Genomic DNA, 26,597 nt, shown 5'->3' with positions numbered 1-26,597 from the left:
CCCCCCAGATGGAGACTCAGGGAAAAATTCCCTAATCTTCTAGGTTTCTGTTTTTTCTTTATTTGTTAATGTTTTGTGTTTTTTTTTCTGAATATAGAAGCTATGCACATTCACTGTAGAAAATGTGGAAAGCCTAGAATAAAATAAAGAGGAAATAATCATTGATAATTTCATTGCTAAGAAGCAACCGCTGTTAATATTTTGACAAATTTCCTTCTGGTCTTAGTTTATGCATATTGATAACTTCTATCACATTTTGGGAGATAGGTGGAGTGTGTACTACAAAAACAACTTGATGTTGGCTTTTTTTTTTTTAACCCAACATTATATCATGAACATCCTCCCGTGTTATTAAGAACTCTTAAGTATCACTTTCACAGCCATATAATACTCCACTATAGGAATGCATCATAATTTGGTTCACCGCTCCCATAGTTATGTTGCTTCCTGTTTTGTATACCATGAGAAACGGAGAGAGACATCTTTGTAGCATGAAATGTTTTCTGCATCTTGGATTGTTTTATTAGGATGTATTCTAAAGGATCTTGTTATATATTTACATTTCAGTTTCTCTGAAAAGATTGTAACGGATGAAAGGTTTGCAAACTCAAATGCCTCCTGGGGTTAGTTGGGGAAATGAGTTCAGTTGGCTGGATGTAAGAAGAAACAAAAAGCTAGTGAGTGTGAGCCATCGGAGGTGGCACCTACCACGGGGCTCCAGAGGGTGGCTGCCATGTGGGATGGGGACAGGATGCTGCTGGGCTGCCCAGTGTTCCAAAGAAGCCAGAAACCCTGTATTTCTGCTAATGTGTAAATATTGGCAACAGAGGTCTACTTGCCCCTTCAGGCTGGCCAGAAGCCGGCCACAGCTTCTCCACAGTGGGCGACTCTTTTCTGAGAGCCTGTGGGGTTTCCCTGGACCATGAGGGGCATCTTGTCCCCATCAGGGTGCTGGCGTGAGGCGCCAACACAGGCCCAGGGGGCGATCCACTAGGACCACACACAGGGTTTTGTAGTTTGCACCAATTTTAAAACTCCATTGTTCCTTCCTTTTGTACCCATCTGGGCTTCTCCCTACACATGGAAACTTCCTAGCACTAACCTCTAAGTCTCAGGCAGAGCCTGGAAAGCAGCCCGTTTCATAAGCAGAATCACAGAGGCCCCCTTCCCACTCTCCTTCTTGATAACTCTGGCCCTCTAATCTCCAGAAAGCAGGTGAAATTCCTATCAAATGAAACCCCCAGAGCTCCAGGGTGTTAAACTTCCCGGGAAGAACCTGCTTTTCCAACTGAGTAAATGGCTGAGACCTTCGGATTTGCCGAGGCTTGCTTGCGAGGGACACGTGTGTCCGGGAGCAGGTGTGTGTGGACACGCGAGGGTTCTCGGTCTCCAGGGCCTCGTGATTCTAAATGGGCCACATCACAGCTCTGACAGCCATCACAGTGGTGCCTCCAGAACTGAGAGAGAAAAAAAGATTCTGAGAACCCAAATCCCCTTTCACAAAGCCCACGGAGGTGCCTTTTATGCCTCTGCCATCTGTCATCACAAAATTCACAACAGCTCCCGAGTCTCACGATACGGACATTTCTGCAGGGGTCATCCGGAGCAGTGCAGACGCCCTGACAGCGAAACAATGTGCAGCAAGGTGAAGACCGGTGAGAAAATCCTGCTAAACAAACAAGAGGGGTCAACGGCTCAGAGAGCAAGATCCACTTAAACCCACTAATTGGAAATAATTCCAAGTTTTTCAGACATTACGTAGTGACAATAAGGTGCAAACACCGGATTAGTGACCTCCAAAAGACAGAGAGCTTTTGTTCCGTCTTTGTAAGAGCAGAATTTCACCCTGTGTTTTGAAATTCCCATCAACTACCCTGTGTGAATTTAAAAGTTTACAATTTAATAACATGGCCAGGGCTACATTTTGAGTTTCCCGTTCCAGGTCAAGGAGCAGAACGTATGCGAGGAAGGATGTGGGGGGAAGGGAATCAATGAAGCACCGAAAGGAGTCAGGGAGCCATTTTCATTCTGGTCGTTCTCAGAGGTCAGCTAACCAAATGGACACCTTAAACTGCCATCCCAAAGGGAAAAGCCACGTATATTTTCAGGGTTTGGGTTTTGGTCGTTCTTATTTTTTAAGTCAGTCTTGTCAAACCATATTTGTCAAGGACCTTAGTCCTAGACCAAAGTTTTTGTTTTGTTTTATTGTTTTAATATGCTGTAAAATTTCATTGAGCTTTATAAGCAACCGAAAAGAAAAGAAGAGAAAAGAAAAGAAAAGGTTTCTGAAAATGCCTTATGAGTCTGGAGCCTGGTTTCACTTGGGAATCACGAATATTTTGCAAAAATCAATATTGAAACAAAGCCATTAAAAAGGAAACACCTTGTGGGGCACCTGGGTGGCTCAGCCATTTAGCGTCTGCCTTCGGCTCAGGTCATGATCCCAGGGTCCTGGAATCGGGCCCCGCATCGGGCTCCTTGCTCAGCAGGGAGGCCTGCTTCTCCCTCTCCCACTCCCCCTGCTTGTGTTCCCTCTCTCGCTGTCTCTCTCTCTCTGTCAAAAAATAAATAAAAATCTTTAAAAAAAAAAAAAAAGGAAACATCTTGTTACTCATAGGAACACTTGTAGAATTTACTGTGGGCTCTGATTCCATAGAGTTACGCTCACTCCCAGCGTCACCCCCACCTCAGAGAACACAGGACCCATCGGGTAAAGGAGGGATGTTTTAATCAACCAGCTCCATGTGTGGTCCCCAAGATGGAGAGAGGGCCAGCTGCCACTTCCTGGGTGCTCTTTGCCACAGTCTCTGTGAAGCACTGGACTTGCACGGAATCACCCAGCTGCACAGTGGAGGAGATACTGTCTGTCTGTGTCTCTCCAAAGCTCCTGGTCTCTGCGGTGCAGACCTGTGTGGAGTTCTGGCCCAAGAGGAAGGCTCTTAGGTACCCCCAGCATTCTATCTTTGCACCAAGATCCATGATCTTGAGTTAATGACACAGTGATGCTCTCCAAAGACCTGTGAGCAAGCTGGGGACAGCAAGCCATGTCTCAGCCTGGGCCAGGCTCTGAGTGGCCCCCCTGAAAAGGTCTGAGTAACTAAGGTGATACATAGACATGCCCGCTGCTAAGAGGATGCCCCTGAGGTAGTGAGGGACCTTCCCCTAGGAAAGCCTTTAGACAAAAATACAAAGTGTCTGTGCTGGTGACCACAGAAAGGAAAGCTGGCTGCACTGGACAAAAGAGCAAAGTGTGAAACCAATGCTGCAGAATCACAAATAGGAAGTAAGAAGGGGAGGATGGGGTTGCGGGCCAGGTGGGTTGTATGAACTGGGGTTGAGGTTACTGGAACATCCCATGGCGAAAGCAAGGCTTCCCCAGGATTCCAGAAGCTGCCTCCTCTCTTCCTTCTTTGGGGAGACCGAGGGGTGCCTGGGGAGACCTAACACGGACTGACAGGTCAGGAACCTCAGATGTCACCCTCAGACGCAAGGTGGCCTTCATACATGCCTTTGCCTGGGTTGCCACTGAGCACCAAACACAGGGTGAACATATACCCATTGGCAAATAAGACCTCAGTCCAGCCATGAAACTCTCCTGTTTGTGGAGCACCCTAAAATTAGATTCCACAAGTTGGAAATGGAATCAGGTTTCACCTACGGCCAAGCCCCCGGCCATGTGCAGCATCAGAGGTCAAGGGCAGCTGTGTTTCCTCCTCCCTGCTCCCTGGGCGCCCAGTTGGTTTTCCTCCTTCTCCTTCCTCCAGGTGCGTTCCTGCCACAGCCTGCCCAGAAAGTCTTCCTTTCACAGCCTTCTGATGAATAGATTGTCTGTGTTTTCTTTTGCATTCTTTTTAATGGCCTGGACTATGCTCCAGCGACCCAGCTGTGCATGTCAAATAAAATGTATTGGGGTCGGATAGATTCTCACATAGCACCAAAATGCACAGCCCGTGAAACAAAGAGCACCCAACCACAACATGCACATTCTAGAAAGCTCCGCTAAGAACTGTAACTGCTACAAAAGCCACCCGAACTACACAAGTACCAAGTCAAATGGCATCATTTCATGTCATTACTCCATTCTCTTTCTCTTTTTTTTAAGATTTTTTTCAAATATAGTTATGCAAAAGACTTCTGTTTTTAATCACTGTGCAAATACTAACATTTGACAAAACCCAGGCAGATAAAATCAGCTCAGGTTGAGTATCTACTGCACACGAAGCTATAACTGATTCAGCTTTGCAATCTGACCTTTAGTTGTCGGGTAGAAATGGAGAAGCGTATTTAGAGAAATGGTGAATTTATTTTTATGTTCTATACAAAGGTACCGCCTTCATGAAGCATGTGAACTCTCGTCAAAGGAGCAAATGTTTAAAAACTGAAGGAAAATAAGAAGGCAGCCTTCCTGTTTCATACACATGGAGGAAGAGGGGTCTTTTAAACCTGTCATGAAACAGGTGGGCTCAAGAAATTCAGAAAAGGGTGCATGGAAATATACTCTTACTGCCACCGTGATATTTTAAGGAAATACCATTTGTATTTTGTTCCATAACTAAATGAAATCAGCTGAAGCCATAGGGAAAGTACATGTGTTTACACCCCAGCCCAGAGTCAGCTTGTTGCATCTGACTTTCTGTTCTGGTTAAAAACATCTCTTTCTTCAGCCTGCTGTTGAATATACCCTCAGAGCTGAGGACAGATGTGGCTAGCAATGCCTTGTGAAACAAATGCCAAGCAGCAGACCGCTACCACAGGCTCACGCACCTGCAGGTGACATCACCAGGCTCTATCTTAACCCAGAAATCTATTAACATGCAGAAACAGGTGTCATCAAACCAAAACCCACTCTTAGAAAGCATTCACCTCATCCGCCTGAGAGTGGAAATGACAAACGAGATGCCAAACTTCCACTCACCTTCCATGTGTGACTAAGAGGGCAGGGAGCACCCCCCCACCCCCCACCCGAACCTCTCAGGACACCTGTTCCTTGACATCCCAAGGATTCCAGATGCGGCCAGAACAAAAGCGCTGGAGGAAACCCTACTCTGCATTTTCCTTTGTTTCACCGAGTTTAGTCTTTTCTCTTTAGCAAGATGTAGTTAATATCAGGTCGGGTCTTTACCGGTATCTTATCCCTGAAATGGCGTTTCTCTTGGGATCTGTAACCAGGCATAGAGAAGGTACTCAATCTATGTATGGAGACAGTAAAAAATGATATATCTGGAATTTATTTTAAAAAACTTCAACAGGAGGTGAACGGCAGTATAAAAATAACCTAAAATTGTCAAAATGTTGATAACTATAGAAACCAGGAGATGAGTAATTGGGAATCCACTATGCTATTTCTCCTTGTGCTTGAAATTTTCCATAATCAATATAATTTTTAATTATATGTAGCAGCATTTCCAGCTGTTGGGCCAACTCCTCCTCCCCTCTCCTTAGTAACAGAACCCAATTTTGTTCATGTAATTCACCCTCCTCTCTGGAGCCACTGTGCTTCACTGAGCCAGTCACAGTCATCCCCATCCTCCTTGCTAGTGTTAGCCTTAGGGATGGTTCATGTGGCCAATGAAAGAACAGGGGAAGTCTCTAGAAGGATTTCTGGGGGAAAAAAGTGCCCACGCTGCTACAAAGTGGCATACAGGAAGAGATGGGTCTTTTTCTTTTGCTAATATTTGTTGCATCTGCATGTGACAGCAAGAACCTCAGCAGCCATTTTGTGACCATGAGGGAGTCAGCCAAAGACAAAACCAGTTTGCTGAGGGTTGCAGAGAAGAAAGATCAAAGCAACCCTGGTCTTTGAGGATGTCACTAAGTTACTGAAATAACCACTCTGAAACTGCCTCACTTCAGGAATCATTAAGTGAGAAAACAACCCACTTACTGTTTAAAACAGTTGAGCCAGGGTTTCCTGTTACTCATAGCTAAAGGCATCCTACTTGATACAAAATAACTGTTCAATGAATGAAGGAAAGAATGGATGAAGGCGGACGTATGGAGAGAATTACCAATCTTAGTTGCATCATTTGAGTCTAAGTAAAGTCAGTGTTGTTATAATCCCAAATAAGAGTAGAGATTTACATTCCATTTCGCCTTAGTACATAGGATCTTCTCTCTTATTTCACAGCACACACTCTGTATTTTATTTCTTTGGCAACCAGTCAGATACTTCCTGGTATCTTCTCCTGTAAGGTTGCTCTTTGATTTGTTTGGAGCATTTCCTCAAATGGCACCTCATATTCATAACTATGCCCAGGTCAATGGGGGCTCCCAGTATACTGGAAAGAACATGGTCTTCATTAAGTGGCTCTGTGATCTTGGACAAATCCCTCAACCTCCTGAGCATTAATGTCCTTATCTACAAGACAGAATTAGTAATGCCCATCTTAGGGGCTGAGAGAGTTAAATGGGGAAGCATGCAGCGAATCATCTAAAGCATGGCAAAATGCCATTTCATCCACATCAAGACTGGTTTTAAGGTCAAGGGTAACTGTTGGTAACTGGCAGAATCACTGTTTTATTCTTCTACCCTTGCTTTCACGTATACAAAAAAAAAAGTAACAATTTCCCTCTTTATGAGCAGTTTCATTTTTAACATCTACCATGTCGTTTTTCCCTATCTATTTTCATCACAGAGGACATGTAATTAAAAAGAAGATCAAGGGACACCTGGGTGGCTCAGTCAGTTGAGCGTCCAACTCTAGATTTCGGCTCAGGTCATGATCTCAGGGTCCTGGGATTGAGCTCCGAGTCGGGCTCTGCGCTCAGCAGGGAGTCTGCTTGAGATTCTCTCTCTCCCTCTGCCCCTCCTCTGCTAAATATGAATAAATAAATCTTAAAAATATATAAATAAAAAAGAAGATTCAACCACTATGATGTATACCTGAAATTAACAGATTATTGTATGTCAATTATACCTCAATAAAAAAATGTTCTGGAAATAGATAGTGGTGATGGTGAGACATTGTGAATGTACTAAACAACACTGAATTGTACACTTTAAAATAGTTAAAATAGTAAATTTTATGTGCTTTTTACCACAAGAAAAAATAATTTAAAATTTTTATTAAGAAAAAGAAGACACCCAGGGGTTTCCTTTCAAACAATATAGGCCCCTTGGGGTCAGTCAACTATCTCAAATGGGAGAGAATTTCTTGGAACACAGGTTGGTAGCTCCCCTCTCTACCCCACTGATGCCTGGCCATCAGGTATGAAGGACTGGGATTGGGGGCAGGCTGAGCAGAGAGCAGTGGTCTCTGAATTCTTCACCCTACCCCAGTGGGACAGGGACCACTGCCTCCCTCCCCTTCCTCAAGCAAAGATACGAAAACTCAGAAAATTCTGGTCCCTCCTGGATCATCACTTGAGGTAGGCCACCTCTCCCCTGGGGTTGAGTGGGCACTTTGCAGACCACTGCCACGTGGATGGCCCTTGGTGGTTTCTGTCACATCATCACAGCATGTACTCAGCTTTTACTTAAGCTTTTACATTTACTTAAGTAAATGTATTTTAAACAGAAATTTTCCATCAACATTAACTGTCCCTTCTAGCCCAAATGTCATCTAATTGCTCTCCACCAGGACACAGCCCCTGTGAGTGACGAGAAAACAAGCACTCCTCTCTGGGGCTGAGTCCATATCAGAGCTCTAAGCCACAAGAAATCATCCTCGGGACTCCCAGTGGGGTTGGTGACACATTTTAGGAAACACGTCTTCTGTTAGGTGTCAGAGGTGTGAGTTCAAATCCCCATATCCACTTGGTATAAAACCATCACATCCTGCCTCCTTGGTGAGGATACAAACACTTCCTTTATCACCCTTAACATCCAGGATTCCCACCAGAGTCACCAGAGGCAGACACGGTGGGCTTTCACCTTTAATCTACTCATGGTAGATAATAAATACTAGTTGAATGAACCAAACAAATGAATTTACATTCAATTGGATTTTTTAAATGTCCTGGATCTTATTTCTTTTTCATTTTAAGATTTTATAGAGAGGAAGAGGTGAGAAGAAGACTGGAAATAGGACAGTCAAGGTAAAATAATAAATTGCCTTCCAATTACCTGTCACACCTTGTGGCTTATCAGGGCAGAGCCCTCCCATGTGTCTCCAATGACAATGACAACCAAACTAGGGTGGAAGAGGGCTGGCTCCAGAAAGTGACAAATGGGGCTAATTGTTGATTTGTACTTCTCTACTGTTGCATGGACAACCGTAAATGCATTCTGGGTGATACACCATTTAGGAGAGGCTACCATTCTCCCCCGCCCATGAGCATGATTAATTGAAAGCTGATTTGATTTCTATGCTTAAGCAAACAGGCAAACAAAAGAGGACAAAGAGGTTTTCAGGAGAGTATTTTGTCAACACAAAAGCCAACATAGCATGTGAGCCTCGTAATAACAGATTTGAGTCAATCTCTGCTGACTGAACACATGATACCTGCCAGGCCCTGAAGATCGAAAGAGGAATAAACACTGCACTGACCTTGAGAAGCTCTCAGTTAGGGCAGGGTTTCTCCGCCTTGGGATTATTCACATTTGGGGCAGGATCATTCTTGTGGTGGTGAAGGGCTATCCTATATGCAGTATAGGATGGTTAGCAGCATCCCTGGCCTCCACCTGCTGAATGCCAGTAGTACCCTCCCACAAGTTGGGACAACCAAAAATATCACCAGATGTCCCTAGGGGATAAAATCCCCCAGTTCAGAACTCCTGGTGATTGGTGTAAAACCATCACATCCTGCCTCCTTGGTGAGGATACAAACACTTCCTTTATCACCCTTACCATCCAGGATAAAGAAATCAATAACCGCAAGACGTACCACCAGGTAAGAGGCCAACACGGTTGGGAATGTGGACAGAGGAGCAGTTTTTCTCTGGAGGAGGAATGCTGCGGACATCTGCGGATGCCTACATGTGAGGATATAAAAGTGGCTCCGTCTGTGCGGCTAACACCCCCACCGTCTCCACCCACCGCAAACTCTAAGGAGGAGGAAGCTGTCTTGAGGACCAGAACAAGCCGCTGTGATAAGCAGTCACATCTACATTATAAAAGACTCAAGAGTGTAAATTTACATATTTCCTTCTCTACTTGGCACTTGAGGCTCTACGAACCTCAGCGGAAGCAAAATCTAAGTGATAAGATACCTCAGGAAAAAGAAAAAAGAGCTACCTTGCACAATTCCTTTCCCATTGGGCCCACAGCGGATGGCATACGCGCAACCCCCTTCAGGAGACCCCTCAGGTCCTCCACAGGCCCAGTCCTCTGTGTACAGAATGTTCCTGATGCATAGATAGTTTGAGCCACAGAAGAGGCCAAAATATCTTTCATACAGGAAAAAATTACCTATAAATGAGGCACCCTGGTGACTGGAAGGAAGTAACTCTAGAATTTTCTGTGGCTTGTTTAACAGCGCCTCAGGATTACGTCTTGCCAACTTAGCTGTACATTAAAACTTGGAAAACATTCTTCAGGAAGAGGGGGTGTAGTACCTTAAGCCAAGCTTGCAGGTAAAGCCATAGAAAATCAGGCCCCCCAACACATCAGGCTGATCAGAGAATCCCTCTGTCCTCTCCCACTTAACAGAAGCATCACCAGGGCCTTAGTAAACTCTCCTCCAAAATGGGTGATGACCAATTGCTTGTTCACTATAGGTGATCTGTTGGACAAGGGCATTATGGTACCAGTCAAGGGAATGTAGAGAAGGACCCTGCACTTCCCCCCAACCAGCTTGGCTGTCATAAACACTAGCCTAGACAGCGGTCCGCGAGCTGTCTCCCCTGGCCCTGGCAGAATGGCAGCTCCTCTCAGCACAGTGAGGAATGTGCTGGTGATCTTCATCCAGGCTGGTTTCCCCATCTGCCCTTAGCCCCGGTGCAATGGGCTGGCAGCCCATTCACTGGTCGCTGGGGCCCTGCCCCCTGCCCAGTACTCAGCAGCAATCAACCAAGTGGGAGTTGGGGTGACACCTGCCACATTACCTCAGCAGCTGGGGGGGTGCAGAACGCAGAGCTGCTTTCTCACTACTCTCTCACTGGTGAGATCTGGAAACAGCTGCACCCCATTCCCCGGGTCTCCAGGGTGACCAGCCAGCCGATGAGTTTTCCAGATGGATGAGATGAGCAGTGCCTCCTGGAACGTGACCTCAGGCACCTGCACTGGGGACCTCAGCTCCACAGAGGGGAGCAAGCCAAGCCCAACATGTCATCCCAGCACCCCCTGCGGGCTCAGTGAACCACAGAATGGAGGGCCAGCTCTGGCAGCCCCCTGCAGCCCCTCCAATAACCCCCTCCCTGGCAGCAACCTAGTGAGTGAAGAATAAGGTCAAACCCAACTGCCTCAGGCTGAACTGCCCCCACTAAGAGGGCCTCGCTTGAGCACCTTCCAATCTGAAAAGTCCACGGTTGACAAAAGTTCTGACTGCACCTGTGAACTGGTTCACAGGGAAAGCCTTAGAAAGATCAGCGAATTAACCTGCATGTGGTTACACACCTAACAGCTCACGTTCACTGAAAACAATCAAGTGAGCAAAATTATGAAACCAACGCCTCACCCTGGGCATACCAAACACAACATAATTCCATACTCAGAAGCACGTGGACACAGGACTATTAATGTGGCCTCCAACTAGGTGGTCTCACACAGGAGTGGCCCAGGCTCTCCCCTACCTCTCTTTCATTCAAGTTCACTGAGGTTTAATTCCCTTATGGTAAAATTCACCTGTTTCAGATGTTATAGTTCTATAGAAAGAAATACACAGTCATGGAACCCTCACTACCAAGATTAAGAATATGTCTATCACCAACCCCCCCCTCCCCCCCACCAAATTCCTCATACCACTTTCTAGTTAACCCCTACCCCTACCCACTTTTCTTCCCATAGTTTTCCCTTTTCCAGAATGTCATGAAAAAAGAATCACACAGCATGTGCACTTTGGAGTCTGGCTTCCTCCACTCAACGTGATGCCTTTTTATTGCCGAGTAATATTTCACTGTGGAGATGGGCCACAGTCTGTTTATCCAATTCAGGTGAAGGGCATTTGAGATCGTTTTCACTTTCGGGCTATTGTGAACAGAGCTGCTATAGACATTTGCATAAAGTCTTTGTATGGGCACATGTTTTCATTTCTCTTGTGTCAGTGCTACCTGGGAATATAGTCACTGGGTCACATGGTAAGGTGATGTTTAGCATTGTAAGAAACTCAAAGGATCTTCCAAAGTGGCCACACCATTTTGCTTTCCCACCAACAGTGTAGGAGAGCTGTAATTACTCCATATCTTCATCAGCACCTTCATACTGCATTGCCAGGATTTTGTGGTTTTGTGTTTTATTGTTTTGGGTTTTGTTGTTGTTGTTGTTTTGGTGTGTGTTTAAGCCATTCTGATATATGTGTAATAGTATCTCATCGTGGTCTTAATTTGCATTTTCTTAATGACGAACGATGCTGAGCGTCCCTTCCTGTGCTTATTTGCCATCTCTTGTACCTCTTTTGCCATCTCATATGTGTCTCTTCTTTGGTAAAGCATCAGCTCAAGAGTTTTTTGGCCCACTTATTAAATTGCTATCTTGTTAAAGGTCTGTAAGAGTTCTACTCATATTCTGGATACAAGTCCTTTATCAGATATGTGTTTTGAAAATATTTTCTCCTGGTTTGTGGCTTGTAGTTTCTAGCAAGTGGTTTTCACAGAGCAGATGTTTTTAATTTTGATAAAAATCCATTTTACCAACTTTTTCTTTCATAGTTTATGCTCTTTGTGTCCAAAGCAATCTTTGCCTTGCCCAAGGTCACAAGGATCTGCAGCTATGTTTTCTTCTATAACGTTTTCAGTTTTAGGTTTTATTTTGTGCACGTGACCCATTTGTGTTCATAACTGTGCATGTTGTAAGGTAAGGGTTGAGGGTTTGGGGTTTTTTTCTTTAAAGGGTGTTCAATTGTTCCAGTACCATTTATATCCATTCTCCACTGAATTATCTTGGTGCTTCTGTTGAAAATCAATTGATCAGGTATGTGTGGGTCTGCTTTCAGATTCTTCATTCTGTCCGACTGGCCTATCTGTCCTTTGACCACACTGCTTTGATTCCTATGTTAGTCTTGAAGCCGGGTAGTATAAGTCTTTTAACTCTTTCAAAATTGCTTTGGCTAATCCAGGTTTTTTGCCTTTACATATAAATTTTTTAATTAGCTTGTCACTCTTTGAATTAGCTTACCATTAGGCAAAATATTTACATTTACGTTTCTATGTTTGAATTGGGGTTTTGTCAAATCTCTGGATCAATTTAAGTTAGGTGTCTTGCCCTTTTGAAAGTAAGGGAATGGTCATTCTTCAGAGATACCATAAAAGAAAGACTGACCAGTTCCTTCCAAACTCACCCACCCAGGATGGCTTTGCCAAATGGCCTTGGCTCTAAGTGCTGGGTTGTAGAGTCCACATGTTCTGATGTGGGAGGGGGACAAGAATGCAGTCTGCCTCTCCAACCTGCTCCCTGGTATAGAAAGGAAAAGACGCAAAGTTGAGGTCAGCCCTGAGCCCTAACAACAGAAAAGAACATGGTTCCTTGACAAATTTTTGAAGATGAGGTCACATCTTTTCCATCCAAGGGGCCACTGGAGGAGTGGGAGATCCCTAATGCCGAAGAGAAGAGGCAAGTTAATTCTTCAAAGGAAATAGCAAGAGCAAGGGGTGGAGCAGGCAGGAAGATCAGGGCTGCAAAATTTGAGGAGACAGGGTTGGAGAGGAAGTCTGGGATCAGAATTCTGTTCCCTGAGCTCGGAGGTGGGTGGAAACTTTTGAGTGGGAGGTGCATAATCAGATCTGTATTTGAGAAAGATCCTCTTACTGGCAGGCAAAATATCCTCCCAGAGACCATCCTGTGGGTGTGGCATCAGACACGTGATAAGCAGGTTTGAATGGGGAAACGGCCGAGAGCCTGGACCAGGATGTCTTTGGAGAATAAGGCCACCAAATTAAAATCAGACGAGGGATTAAAGGGGATGGGAGAGGCACAGGAAGGCACATTCACATACCCCTTACCCCCTGGACCCTAAAAAGCATCTCCCACTCTCCAGGCACATCCACAGCCTTAAGCAGAGCTCTGCTGTAAGAGGCCAACAACATATCTGCAGTGTTGGAGGTCCTCACTGAGTCAGATCACATAATTCAGACACCCTGAGAGTATTCATATTCTGCTCTTCAGGGGCAATATTTTGTGTTAAGGTTATCTTAAAAATGTAACCTTCCAAAAGATGACTTTGCTTTTAAGATTATGCCATTGGGGTTGAATAAATTTCTTGGCAACCTGTGTATAAATCTGGTCAGGACCTCACTGTGAAGTCTGAAAAAGAGACAGATGGAACAGTTGGCCAGAAAGCCCCAGTGACAGAAACAACTACTCCCTGGAAGGGGGGGAAAAAAGGGCAGAAAGACATCTTTGTTTATTTTTACAAAATTTGGAGAACAACAGTGTCCCCCAGCTGTCTCCACAAGATCAAACCAGCTCCAAATGGGAGTTGCTAGGTATTTGCCAACACTTGAAATCAAAGTCCAATAGGCCTGATGGCCCTGTTTCTTGTCTTTCCCTCCCTTTGTATTTCAAGATGACAATTTCATTTGTTCATTGATGCAGGCTGTCCATTCAATAAGCATTCTGATTCATCTGTAAACTTCAAACTCCACTCTAATCTAAATCAGAACACAAAAGTACATGACCCCTTCACTTCTTGCTAGGCCCTCTGGCTCATTCAAAGCAAACACCCGAAGGCAGTCTCAGAATGACATTTAATCAAGGGGTCTGCGTTTTCGGCGTAAGGCCATGCCCTCCAAAGTCCAACTCAGGGATCATCAAACTGTCAACTTGCCCACTTCTCTGGGACTGATCACACACAAGCTCCCCAATCCTGCCTTCCCCTGGCCAGCCCTCAGGGAACACCAAAACCTGTTAGGGGGTTGGTACCTGTAACTCCAAAATTAGGGTTAGGGCACAGGCCTGGGACAGGGTACCAAATTTGGCCTTCGTTAGGGCCTCTGAGAAATGGATAGAAAAAGTCAGTTGTGGGAAAGAAACATCTTTAGGCTTCATCTAAAAGTCAAACCTCTATGAACTTCCATTTAACTGTAACAGAGCCAAGTGGAAAAGTTGTTTCCCTCCTTATTTATTAAAGAAAGACAATGAACAGGAACAAGAAAGGAAATAATTCTGTTGGGGGCTAGTTCACCGCTCTCCCACCCTGCTTCCATGGGCAATTCTTGGAAACACGGACACAGGGGCCATGTGCAAAAATGGCATGCTGTTGGCTCACGTGGCCTCTCCGTTGTATCAGAGAAGCAAGAGCCAAAGTGAGAGGGTCACTTCTGAGCCACTTGGTCTCTGCCCAGGAGCTCCCACCAGGAGGGAGCAGGCTTCTCCAGGCTGCTGCACAGGGACGGACAAGAAGAACATCTAAACCCTCTTTCAGACTTATAGAAAAAGAAAAAAACAAAACACCCACACAGTGGGGAACAATTTCCCCACTGTGTGGGTGGTGGGGCCCCAAGAGCTGTTATCTGCAAAGGGCACTTCTGGGGGTTACCCAGCTGTTACCACGGTGTGGATTCCACTCGAAAACCTCAAGCCAAGCCGTGGGGGAATGAACACTAAGAGACAATTTTTCCACTCTGTGAAAATGACTTGACTTTACAAAAATAAATTAAAACACCATGATAATAAATGAAATGTGTGCAGGACCTGTTGTCAAATGCAGAGTCGGTCACAGTCGATGCTCCTCCTTGCTTGGCACATCTATGTCATCAGAATATGACTATGTCGTTCTCCACTTCCTGACCCCTCAGCATCTGACCCCACGTGACGTCTCACACACAGACGCATACACAGACACACACTCGCATACCACACAACCAAGTCTGGTGTTACTGGTCTAGCAGGAGTTAGAGGCTAAACCAGCACGTCTGAGGGCAGGGGTGGGAGTCGTTGGGGTGGGCAAGTGTTAGTACAGGAATCGGGGGAAAGGATGCTCTAGCTTTCTTCATCCTAACAAGGGAGATTTGATGGCTGTGGCAAAAATGCAGATGTATAAAAACAAAACCAGGCATCCTTTGGGCCTTAAGTCCCCCACACAAGGGCTCCCCTGTTCCAGGCTGCTCTGCCCCATGTGTCTATGGCAGGCTGAGAGGCACTGCCTGCCCACCAAGTTCATAGGATTTAGTGATTCCTCTCCTCCTCTGCATACTCATGTTCTTGAAGTCCCTCCCACCCATTCCTAAGTGAACCCATCCTCCCAGTGATGCCGTCGGGAGCCATGTTCACCTCCTCCCTTCCCTTCGTCCCACCTCCATCTACTACAGGATTCTCGCACCATTGCTCTTGGCCCTGGCCCTCCTGTTAGATTTTGGGAAACGGACCTGGTTATTAAAGCCTCAAGTCCCAAACCTTGCTTCCAAAATTATCCTTACCCACATGAAGAGGACCTAGGAAGCCCTTAATTCCAGCATCTGGGTTCTGGGTAGACATGACAATAGAAATGGAAACTGTTTCTCAGTAGCAACTGTGAGCCTTTGAAGGGGACCCAGAACTACATACACATAGGATACAACCCCATTTTTAAAAGTAATCAACAGAAGAACAGTATGACGATTCCTCAAAAAACTAAAAATACAATTACCATATGATCCAGCAATTCCACTTCTGGGTATATACCCAAAAGAATTGAAAGCAAGGTTTCAAAGAGATTTTTAAATGCTCATGTATATAGCAGCATCATTAACAATAGCCAAAGGCAGAAGCAACCCAAATGTCTACTGACAGATGAAAGGATTAGCAAAAAGTGATATATATATTCATTTATCTATATAGATATATAGATACACACATACACACACACATATGCAATGGAGTATTATTCAACCTTAAAAAGGAAGGAAATCTGACACACGCTACAACATGGATAAATCCTGAGGACATTATGCTAAGTGAAAGAAGCCAGACACAAAAAGATAAATACTGTATGATTCCACTTATATGAGGATCCTATAGTAGTCAAATTCAGAGACATTAAGTAGAATGGGGGTTACCAAGGGCTGGAGGCAGGGGGGGTGGGGAGTTACTGCTCAATGAGTATTGAGTTTCACTTCGGGAAGACGAAAAAGTTCTAGAGATGGATGCGGTGATAGTTGCACAAGAATGTGAATGTACTTAATATCACTGAACGGTATACTTTTTAACCTTTTTTAAGGGTTAAAATAACAAATTTTATGTTAGGTGTATTTTACCAAAAAAAAAAAGTAATCAACAGAAAGACTGAAGCTTCAATTAATCTAAATAAACTAGCAGGATTTTTTTAAAGAAGAGACACAACCAGAAACCCACACCCTTCATCTTCTTCCTTCTCTTTAAGGACAGAGGTGGGTGACAGGGCCAGGCAACAGGAGGGACAGAAGAGTCTCCACCAACCCAGTGAGGTGTTGGTAACCATACGGAAAGATGCCAGGTGCCTGCCCTGGCCAAGGGCGGGGCGAGAATGAATATTCTCCACAACACAGGCCTGACCCCATTTAAGCACAGGGGCAAAGGCACCATGCAGCCTTCCGTCAGGTCTACCCTGCTCTGCTTTCTTACCTGATTCCCTGATTGGAAAAGGCTGAGAGTTGGCAAAAGTCCCTCAGCCTCACCAAGTATTAAAAAGAAGATAGTAGAAAGGGAAAAATGAAGGGGGGGAAATCCGAGGGGAAGATGAACCGTGAGAGACTGTGGACTCTGAGAAACAAACCGAGGGTTCTAGAGGGGAGAAGGGTGGGGAGATGGGTTAGCCTGGTGATGGGTATTAAAGAGGGCACGTATTGAATGGAGCACTGGGTGTTATACACAAACAATGAATCATGGAACACTACATCAAAAAAAAAAAAAAACTTTAAAAAAAAAATAAAGAACGCTTTCTTCTCAAGCTCCATATAGACTCTGAGTTTCTGCACCAGTTAGAACTCTCCACAGAGCCACAGAGTAACCTTCCCCATTGCAGGAACAAGCACATGTTTGTTCTCCAAACCAGAGCAAGGCCTTAGCTTTCTTAGGGAAGAGGCACCTTCAGCTCTCCTGCAGAAACAGGCAGCTACTTTTCTTGAGGAGAGGGACTCAGATATGAGGAAAGTTCCACCAAAAGGAAAAGAATGGAAAGGGCAAAATCTGCCCTCCACCCCCTCCACACGCACACCCCCACCAAGTATCCAGCCCACATGAGAGTCCAGGACCCGCTGTCCACACCAGGCTTCCCAGGGGCAGAGCGGTTGTACATCCTGTCAGTCCAGCAGCCTGGCCATGCTGACAAGGGAACAGGTGCTTCTGCAGGACGCCCCACCTGGCTGTGCGCAAGCATCACGCACACCTACGATCCGGGAAGTAATCTGAGCTGCTCTGGAGCAGCGTTCTTCTGAGAGTATCTAGAAACATCTAGCATGAACACTTTTCTTCCCACACGCTCAATGCCAGTTCCGGGTGGTTCTCACCCAGGCCTGCCTTCTTCCTGCTCTACCCCACACGGGGCACCAACAGCTTTTCGAGGCCTCTCTGATTGCCCACTTTGTGGCTCAAGTCAGAGCTGAATGTAAACGAGTACGTACAACCTGTTACAAGCATTTTTAGGAGGCAATCTTTGAGGTAACTACAGTTTGTTTGTGGAGAGCTGGCCAGATGTCCCAAGCTGACCGGCGGGTGGCACTTGGGGAGGCTGTGAACTGTTTGTGTAAAGACAGGGGGGACATTGCTTGGCGCCCCTCCATGGAGACTGGATCTTTAACTAATTCAACATTGTAATACATTTTAATGAATATTAGTACAAGAAACCAAGGTTTTTCATAAACGTGGTGCACTCGGGGAAAAGGCAGAAATCATGAAGCAAGACAAAAAATGGAGCATTCAGCCATTCTCAGATGACTGTAAGACAAGAGGGGGAGCCCCATGGAGGGGCCAGGGGCTTCATTAACAAGCCTTCACCCAGCTTTCTGTTTGTCTGGCCTCCGCCTCTCACGCAGGACAGCCCTGATTTCTGTTCTTATCCTTAGATGGAATATATTCCCCAGAAATCACTTGTGTCCCTGCCCTACAGCAGTACATTTTTTGTTTTAAAAGAAATGTACTACCTACCACCACCTTTACGTAGAAACCCTAATTCCTCCAAATAGCCAGTAACCTCCACCAGTCAAGCAACTACAACAATTCTAATTGCTGTGAACTGATACCATGGGTAGAGCAGCCACCAAAATTAAGCTCAAAAACCCACAGACTTAAGCAAACCAAAAGCTATAAACCAGTAAGGTTATCCCTTAAGAGAAAAAAAAAAAAAATTAACTTTACCTGTGGCTGTAGCGAATGGCTATCGTCAACCCAAGCTGTAATTAAAAAGAGGGGAAAATACATATTAAATAATATTAAGAGTATGCTGAGTTCACAAGAAAATTAACTTATTATGGTCCATTATTTTTTAAACATTTCCTAAAATCTCCTACTGCTTATGTTTCATAAATAACACCTTTTAATGACAGATCTTTAGTTTCAACATAGTTCTTAAAGGACAGCCATATTTTGAAAGGGTCTTAGAGACACCTAAAATATTTCCTGTGTCTCTCAAGTTAAATGGGTGTCTCTCATCTGGAAGACCTTCCATAACAGAGCTTTTTATTTTATTTTATTTTATTTTGCATTTTTTCTTTTTTTCTTTTTTCTTAAATTTTTTTAAATTTAATTTATTTTTTATTGGGGTATAATTAACCCATTGTATAAATTGTATATATTTAATGTATACAATGTGATGATTTGATATACATATACAGTGTGAAATTATTACCATACATTATCACATTAATTAACACATCCATCACTTCACATAGTTACCTTTTTTTTCTTTTTTCAGTGAGACCACTTAAGATCTACTCTCTTAGCAAATTTTAAGTATACAATACAGTATCGTTAACTATAGCCACCACACTGTGCATTAAATCTCCAGAGCTCATTCCTCTTACAACTCAAAGTTTATACCCTCTGACCAACACCTCCCCATTTCCCCCCACCCCCAGCCCCTGGCAACCAGCATTCTACTCTCTGTTTGTATGAGCAAAACAGGGCTCTTCCAGCTCTGAGACACAGCCGTGAAAGGACGGGATTCCGTGTGTGGCTGATTCTGAGGTTTGTCAGACCCGGGTCCTGGGAGGAGTTCTTTCCCTACCCCCCTGCCCCAGGAGAGCCGAGTGGAGACCAGGCCATGGGGGACTGACCACCTGAGCCAGTCTTGCCAGGAGGATCTGCACAATCTTCACACTGATTCCATAAGCTCAAGGTCAGCAAATTACGCCTCTGAGGACAGCAAAGAGACTGAGCCTGCAGTACATGTGTGACATCAAGAGAAAGTGTATACCATTGCTGGACACAGCGACAAGTGGAGGCCAAGGGGACACCGTGATTTCCTTTTTACTCTGTGGGGGTGTCATGGAAACCTCTCAAGCATAAGTGGGGGTCGAGTCATACGGCATGGACCTCAGCTAGTTCGTGCAAGGTCAGTAGCAAATTCCAGAAGAGTCAGGCCACACGAGTTCAACTGCTAACTATATGGGCATCAAGTTATTTAAACTCTCAGAGCCACAGTGTTTACAACTATATAATGGGCAAATAATTATTTTCTCATGTAAGCATTAAGCAATTTTTCTATTTTTGTGTTTATACCTGTGTGTGCATGCACACATGTGTGCATACTGCCTATGGAACGGAAAAACTATAAATAGTAACTACCACTACTACCATTATATATGGGCAATACCTCATTTATGAAAATGTTTTCATTTCCCAAAAATTTTTTTAAAGATTTTATTTATTTACTTATTTTAAGAGAGAGAGCGAGAGTTAGCAGGGGAGGGGGGGCGAGGAACAGAGGGAGAAGGAGAGAGAATCCCAAGCAGACTCCCCACTGAGCACAGAGTCCAACACAGGGCTTGATCCCATGACCCTGAGATCATGACCTGAGCAGAAATCAAGAGTTGGATGCTTATCTCACTGAGCCACCCAGGCAGCCCTTCATTTTCCAATTTAATTTTTAAGTTAGTTCTTGGAACTTAGAAAGTATTTCATCGTGTAAAAATGATGATCAGCCTCAACCATGCCTATGAAAGTCTCATCAACCCACTTGTGGCTGAACTATGGCACTACTAGTTTAAGGAACTCACGGCAGTTAAAAATCCAAGCATCATCTGGGCCCAAGTCCTCCTAAGTTGGACCTTCACATCCCCAAACACATCACTGGCAGTTCCCCTGATGTCAGCCCCAGTGGTGGTGGGGGTGGGTGCAGTCTCCCTGGGCTCATTCCTCTTACAACTCAAAGTTTATACCCTCTGGAGGGTGGAGGGGGTGACGAAGAGGCATGGGGAGGGAGAGTTAGGAGAAGTAAAATCATTGGGATGAATATAATGTTACATGTCAACTATATTTCAATTACACTTTTTTTTAAAAGAAAGAAAGCCCAACACTTCGGTCCAGCTTAACACACTGCAGAATCCCCCAGCCACTGTTCGAACAGCTTAGCTCCAGAATAATTTGGCGGTGTGTTACCACCATGCAGACCCCAAATGCAGAACCGACATCAGTGAGCCGGGACTCAGGGAAGATAGGCTTAATTTTACAAAAAGATTATCTAGAAGTGAAGGCATGAAATTCATAACATCAAGGTGATTTCATATCACACTCACCTGAATATATTCAATTATCTGTCAGCTGAACCAGGAGTACATCTTTTTGAGATTTAAGCAAATGGAAAAGGAAGATGCCTCAGGGACAATCAAGAATTTAAAGAACAAGGAGGAAATTATTTAGGGAAGGAAATAAAAACAGAAACTGCAGCCAAAAGGTCAGGATGAGCAATTTACGATTTCACATGCCACGTAACTTTACATTTCCTGGAGTTAAAAAGTTCTGGCTTCCAGTGAGGCTAATTATAAGATAATTTTACCAACCGAATATTTTGGTAAGCTTTAGAGTACTGCTTAATTGGTGGCTTTTCCACAGTTGAAAGATACGCCTTTGCTAGAGTAGGGAGAGAAAATGGGCGTGGGAGGGACAAAAATAAGAAAAAAGCAGAGGAAGTTTTTCAGTGGTAGCTATGCCGGTTGAAAGAGCTGGGGTGATAAATCCTTCACAGAGATGGATTTCAATTAAGCACTTGTATTTGCCTTTTCCTGGCTTCTGAATCCAATATGTTTTATTGTCATTTTAAAAAGGTTATCTTTGTGAAGGAAGAAAGTGCGAATCAGGGAATCCACAGACCCGCCACAGCATCCCACGGGCCTGTGTGTGAACAGGCCAGGTAACGACACGCCAGGGAACAAGATGATCCGAACCCATGCAAAGGGCCCAGAGCTACATGGGAACAGACTCATGTGGTGGATGGGAACAGGGCACTGTGCACTCATTCTGGAAACAGAGCTTAAACTCCACACGGAATGCACTGGATCCAATTAGGCAGCCCTGACAAGACGCTGGAACGTAGAAAAGGGCTCGTGGGCCTTGCTTTGAAGGCCCAGGTTGGAACATGAGCAAGGAGACTCTTTATGTCTCTTCCTCCTCTTCCTGCATACTGTCCAACCCCAGATAAGCCAGGGAAGGTAGAAAACTCTCTGAGGCTTCTGTACCATAGCAGATACAAGACAACGGCAACTGTGTCATCTGCTAAGAGATGGGCCAGAGATAATCTTCTGCTCTGGCATTAGGAACCTAGCTAGTCAGGCCTCTCTGAGCCCTCGCCCTTGCTAAGAAGCATCAGCAACTCGGACATGCTTTAAACAAGTCTCACTCCTGCCTGTGTCTGCACAGACATGCATGCAACCATGCACCTGCACATACTTCATAACCAATTTACACATGCACGTGCACACAGATGTATACATATGTGTGGCACTGAGACGCAACTTACCCAAGTGTGCACACATACTTTTGCATGCATGCATATCCACACTCACACATATGCCTGCACATGTACACCCTTCATGTGTGCACATGCCCCAACAAGCATGTGTTCATATATGCACACACGCATGCACATGCTCACACAGTACTCAGATGCAGACATCTGCGTGCACCAGCACATAGGCACATACACACATTCATACAGACATGCACACATGCACTGACCCACATGCACAGAGATGCTTTGGCATTCAGAGAGGCCCACAGAGCCCCCTGAGACAAAGGGAGGCCTCAGACAATTGACCCTTTTGTTGCTGGTCTCAGCAGGAACCCAGAGGAGAGAGAGGAGGGAGGCCTAGGGGTTGGCCCCCTGACCCCAGCCCAGCCAGGGCTGAGGCCCGGGGACATGGAGGTCAGCTGGAGTTTTGGGCTGCTGCCCTCCCTGGAGAACAACCCCCCAGGACATACTGTAAGTAGTGCCAGAATGCACTTCACAAACCCCCACTCAAAGTCCTTCTTTTCAGATTTACACAATTTGTTAATAACAAAATTAAATCACATTTTAATGGCAAGGAAAGAGTAATTTAACATTTTTCAAAATCTCCGCCAGCTACAAAAACCTTTTTCCTGCTGCTTCGGCCTAAAGATGCTCCTTTTCTGGAACAGCTGACTGAGGCAGCTGTTTTGTATCAAGTCTGAGGGTTTTTCGTATGACCCAGGGAGCTCAGACAACAGGCAGACCTTGCTGCATTAAAGAGTAATCTGAGAATAATTTGCCATAAAACCCCCCAAAGTGCACCAGCTGTAGCCGGATACGCCTTATAAAGCACCACGTAGACTGCATGGATCTTGTAAAATAATCATAATAATTTTAGAAAACACATTTTTAAAACACCTTAAAAAAAATTTTTTTTAAGGAAAGAAATGGGTGACACTAGGGCACTTCCCTTACATGGGTTCCCTTCCCTGTCCACAGGCTGCCACTAAGCGTCTCTTCCTAATGCCCACTTGACCAAGGGTGCCTGCGTTGTTGGGAACCAGCCCCTCCTTACAGGTCCACTGTGCTGCGTGTTTATGATGTGCTGTCACACTCACGAGGCAGCTGGGGGCAGGTGAGGAGGAAGAGTCCATTAAATGCCAGCCCCAAAGTGGCCCAGTTGGTGAGTGGTGGTGCTCCAAGTCTGGATCCAGAACCTTCTAGACTGGGGTGATATGCTGGCAGGGGCTACGACCAAGAGCCATGTCCTTTCACAGGGTCAGCTACCAACCAGCCACAGCTCTGATGCTAGCACTCCCTTTTCCTCTAGAAAATCTGGAAACCAAGGGCTTTAGTATGAAAACTCCCATGTTTTAAACGGATTTGAATATTTTTCAAATAATGTGAGCCAAACAAAATATATCAGTGGAATTTGGCCAGGGGGCCCCCAGTCTGCAGCCTCACTTTACACCTTTCCATATTGCCAAGCCTCTCCTCTCCTTGCGTTCTCCAATCTTCAAATCTGAATTAGTTTGTGACAAATCTAGAAAAAGCTTTCATGTTATTCATGAGTCTTCTTTCCCTTTCCTATAATTATGTGAAGTTTTTTCTTTAGTTTGCTTCTTTTTAAGTTTCATGGGTCCAAAAGGTCCATCACAAAATAAACTCAAAAAGAAAAGTTTGTTGTTTCTTTTCCTCCTTCAGTTTTCAACTATTCCTTCCCCTTTTATGGGAAATGTGGAAAAGGAGCCTGAAGGGGAGAAGAAGAGGCATGGTGTGGACAGAATCCCACACAAACAGAGCCATGGTGTGCTGACACCAGGAAGCCCGCAAAGGGAGAAAGTAATCCACCAAATGGTTCCTTAACCCCTTCCCTGGCTGTCTTTCCAGACTGTTCTCTCCTGATGATAACCAGGACCCCCTTGTTCCCCACACAAGCACCCTCCAGGACTGCTCTTTCCACAGGCATCACCCTGGATCCTCCTGGCCTCCCATGCCTGACTCTAAAACCCCTCCCACAACTCGCTAGTCCTTAGCCTTGGCATCTATCTAGGGCTTTCTTAGGCACTTGCTACTTCCTCTGAAAAATAAACTGTGCTGAACAGATGCTTATGGTCAGTAGCAATGAGCTTTGTGGTCAAGTTCCCTGATTTTTCTTGCCTTTTCCTCAATGTAAAATGGGGTTGTTTTGGACGGATTAACTTAGACCTCAGAGATGAGGACCAGCAAGGATCCTCGTCTCCCAGAAACTTGTGAGAAATGCAAATTCTTCAGTCCTAATTCTACTGAATCAGAAACTCTGGGGTGTTTTAGCCATTCCTCCAGGGGTAGGTTTAGAAGCACTGAATGAGATGATATATGGAAAGAACATAGCAATATGCTTGGCATAGATGACTCTTATTACCTGCTGTGATGGTGATGATGATGTTATAGCACATAGTAAAGCTAATTTCACTTTACATGCTCTTAATGTCCTTTCAGTGTCCTACACTCAACTTCAGGGATTGTCATCACTGTGAGTTCAGGCAGGCTCATGCATAGGCCTGAGGTTATGTTTTGGGAAATGAGGCCTCCTGATGCTCCTGGGTGATCACCCACTCACCAGGGAGGGGTGTGTGCACCCTGCTGAGACCCACTGTTTGCTGTCGACCTGTAAGGACATGGCCAGCTTCCTGGAGACCAAGGGTGAGCCTCAACAGGCTGCAGCCCTCCCCTCGCTTTTGCCATTCCTCTCGAAAGAGGGAGAGAACAGCAAGAAAGGCAGGAGGAAGAAAAACAGCAACATACTTTTCATTACTGAGTTTATTTTGTGATGTTATCCTTCCTTGGTCCCTTAAAATTAAAAAAAAAAAAAACTCAAAAAAATCAAGAAAAAGACATACTAACGTTTAGGGAAAAAAAGGGATATGCATAATGTGTAGGATCTTTTCAGATTTGTCAGAAACCTAGCAATTCAGATCTGAAACTTTCAAAACCTGATGTAAAAGGTAAGTTGCTAAATCAATGGAAATTAACATTGAACGAACATTGAAATGTAGGCAGCGGTTGTTTAACCAAACTAAGAAAACAGGTTGTTTTTAAGACTCTTAAGCCCCAAGTGACTAAAAAGGTAAGACCAATGATGGTGCTGTTCCTCACTGCTGTCCCCAAGAACCTGAGCCAGACACTATCTTTTTGGACCAAACATCTTGCTTAAAAAACAAGTAGATGGGTTTTCACAAGGACTTGCGTTGGCCCCCAATTTACCCGAAATGAAAACATTTGTTAACCTTGAGTTGCTGTCCCACAGTTATAGAACCGTGGACCCATTCTGCTAGGCATTTTCCAGGGACTGAGCCCCGTGAGCTGTGGGGCTCTGGCAGGTGGAGGAGTCCCCTTCTCTCTACCCTCAGTGCCCTCCTCTGCAGAGGTGATAGTAACTGTAGCCCCCAGGAGACACAGGGGAGGAAGCTCTAAGGGCCTGACAATGGTAAGGGTTTCAGGAGGCTGGCTGTTGTCTTTGTCATTGTAATTAGTGGCCATGTCTATGTCACAGCATTGTGAGTGTGCAGCAGGGCCTCGTTCCTCTTTGTGTGCCTGGTACCCAGAGCTGGACAAACAGGGCTGCCAAATAGCTTCATGAACTACTGAATTCACTCCAGGTAGTTCCTCTGATGCTTACAGTTTGCTCATGAATGCATTTTTTTAGGTTTTAGGTTTCAAACAAAATAATTGTGGATTTGGGCTTCTTTGCTTCTCTTGATAGGAACGGATGGGTATTCGATGACATCATAAACCACACCCTCTTGTCCTAGAAAGCCTAACTTCAGTGTGAAAGAAATCAGCATGACAATGGACTTGGATTCTGGGTGCAGCCTATATCACTTTCAGTGGCAAATACTTGGAACTTTCAGTGGCAAATACTATTTAAGTGAAAACTTGATTACTAAGTCAAAGAGTCAGCCAGGAGAGGAGGAGGAGGCTGAAGAGAAGAAAAGGAAATGTACAAAAGGGAAAAAATAGGTGATGCCCTCAAATGCAGACAATAACAAAAACATTTGAGGGCATTTCTAAGGTGGATTTGGGGCTGTTAAATACAAGAAAATGAAAAGCTGTTCATAGCCTGTCACAGCAGCTTAGAGACCCAACCACAGCTTGCAGACCCACTCTGACCCCCCACCCCCCCCCCCCCCGCCAAGCCCCCATCAGGGTCAACAGTAAAACTCCCAGGAAAGGATATCTCTTTTTAATGTAAAATACAAAAATAGTTTTAAGAAGCTTGTTTCAAAGAAAGAAAAACACTTTCCTCCTTCCAGCTTTTACTACTTTCTCCTCTAATCTTTACCAAAAAAAAAAAAAAAATTACACAAAACACATAAACAGACAAACAAAAATCCCTCTGCCCAGGCTTACAGGATATAGGCTAAAACAAGGCATTCCACGAAATATGTCAGCAGCTATTAAAAACAGTATGGTAGGTGCATTATTGAAGAAACAATATATTTTTAAATTAAACTTTTTAGTATGAGATAACTGTAGAGTCACATACAAGTATTAGAAATTATATAAAGAAATAGTATAGGGGCGCCTGGGTGGCTCAGTCGTTAAGCGTCTGCCTTCGGCTCAGGTCATGATCCCAGGGTCCTGGGATCAAGCCCCGCGTCGGGCTCCCTGCTCAGCAGGGAGTCTGCTTCTCCCTCTCCCAT

General features: G+C 44.8%; 1 protein-coding gene across 1 annotated transcript in view; it reads right to left on the bottom strand.

Annotated features, from left to right (window-relative positions):
* Positions 1–26,597, bottom strand: part of ACOXL (acyl-CoA oxidase like) — a 315,844-nt gene that overhangs the window by 225,164 nt on the left and 64,083 nt on the right. The window contains exon 10 of the mRNA XM_021697716.1: positions 18,345–18,379. Coding sequence (XP_021553391.1) covers positions 18,345–18,379 — 35 coding nt within the window. The remainder of the gene's footprint in view (positions 1–18,344; positions 18,380–26,597) is intronic.

This window comes from Neomonachus schauinslandi, chromosome 10, assembly GCF_002201575.2.
Source record: "Neomonachus schauinslandi chromosome 10, ASM220157v2, whole genome shotgun sequence".
NCBI lineage: Eukaryota > Metazoa > Chordata > Mammalia > Carnivora > Phocidae > Neomonachus > Neomonachus schauinslandi.
This window is presented reverse-complemented; position numbering and strand designations above follow the sequence as displayed.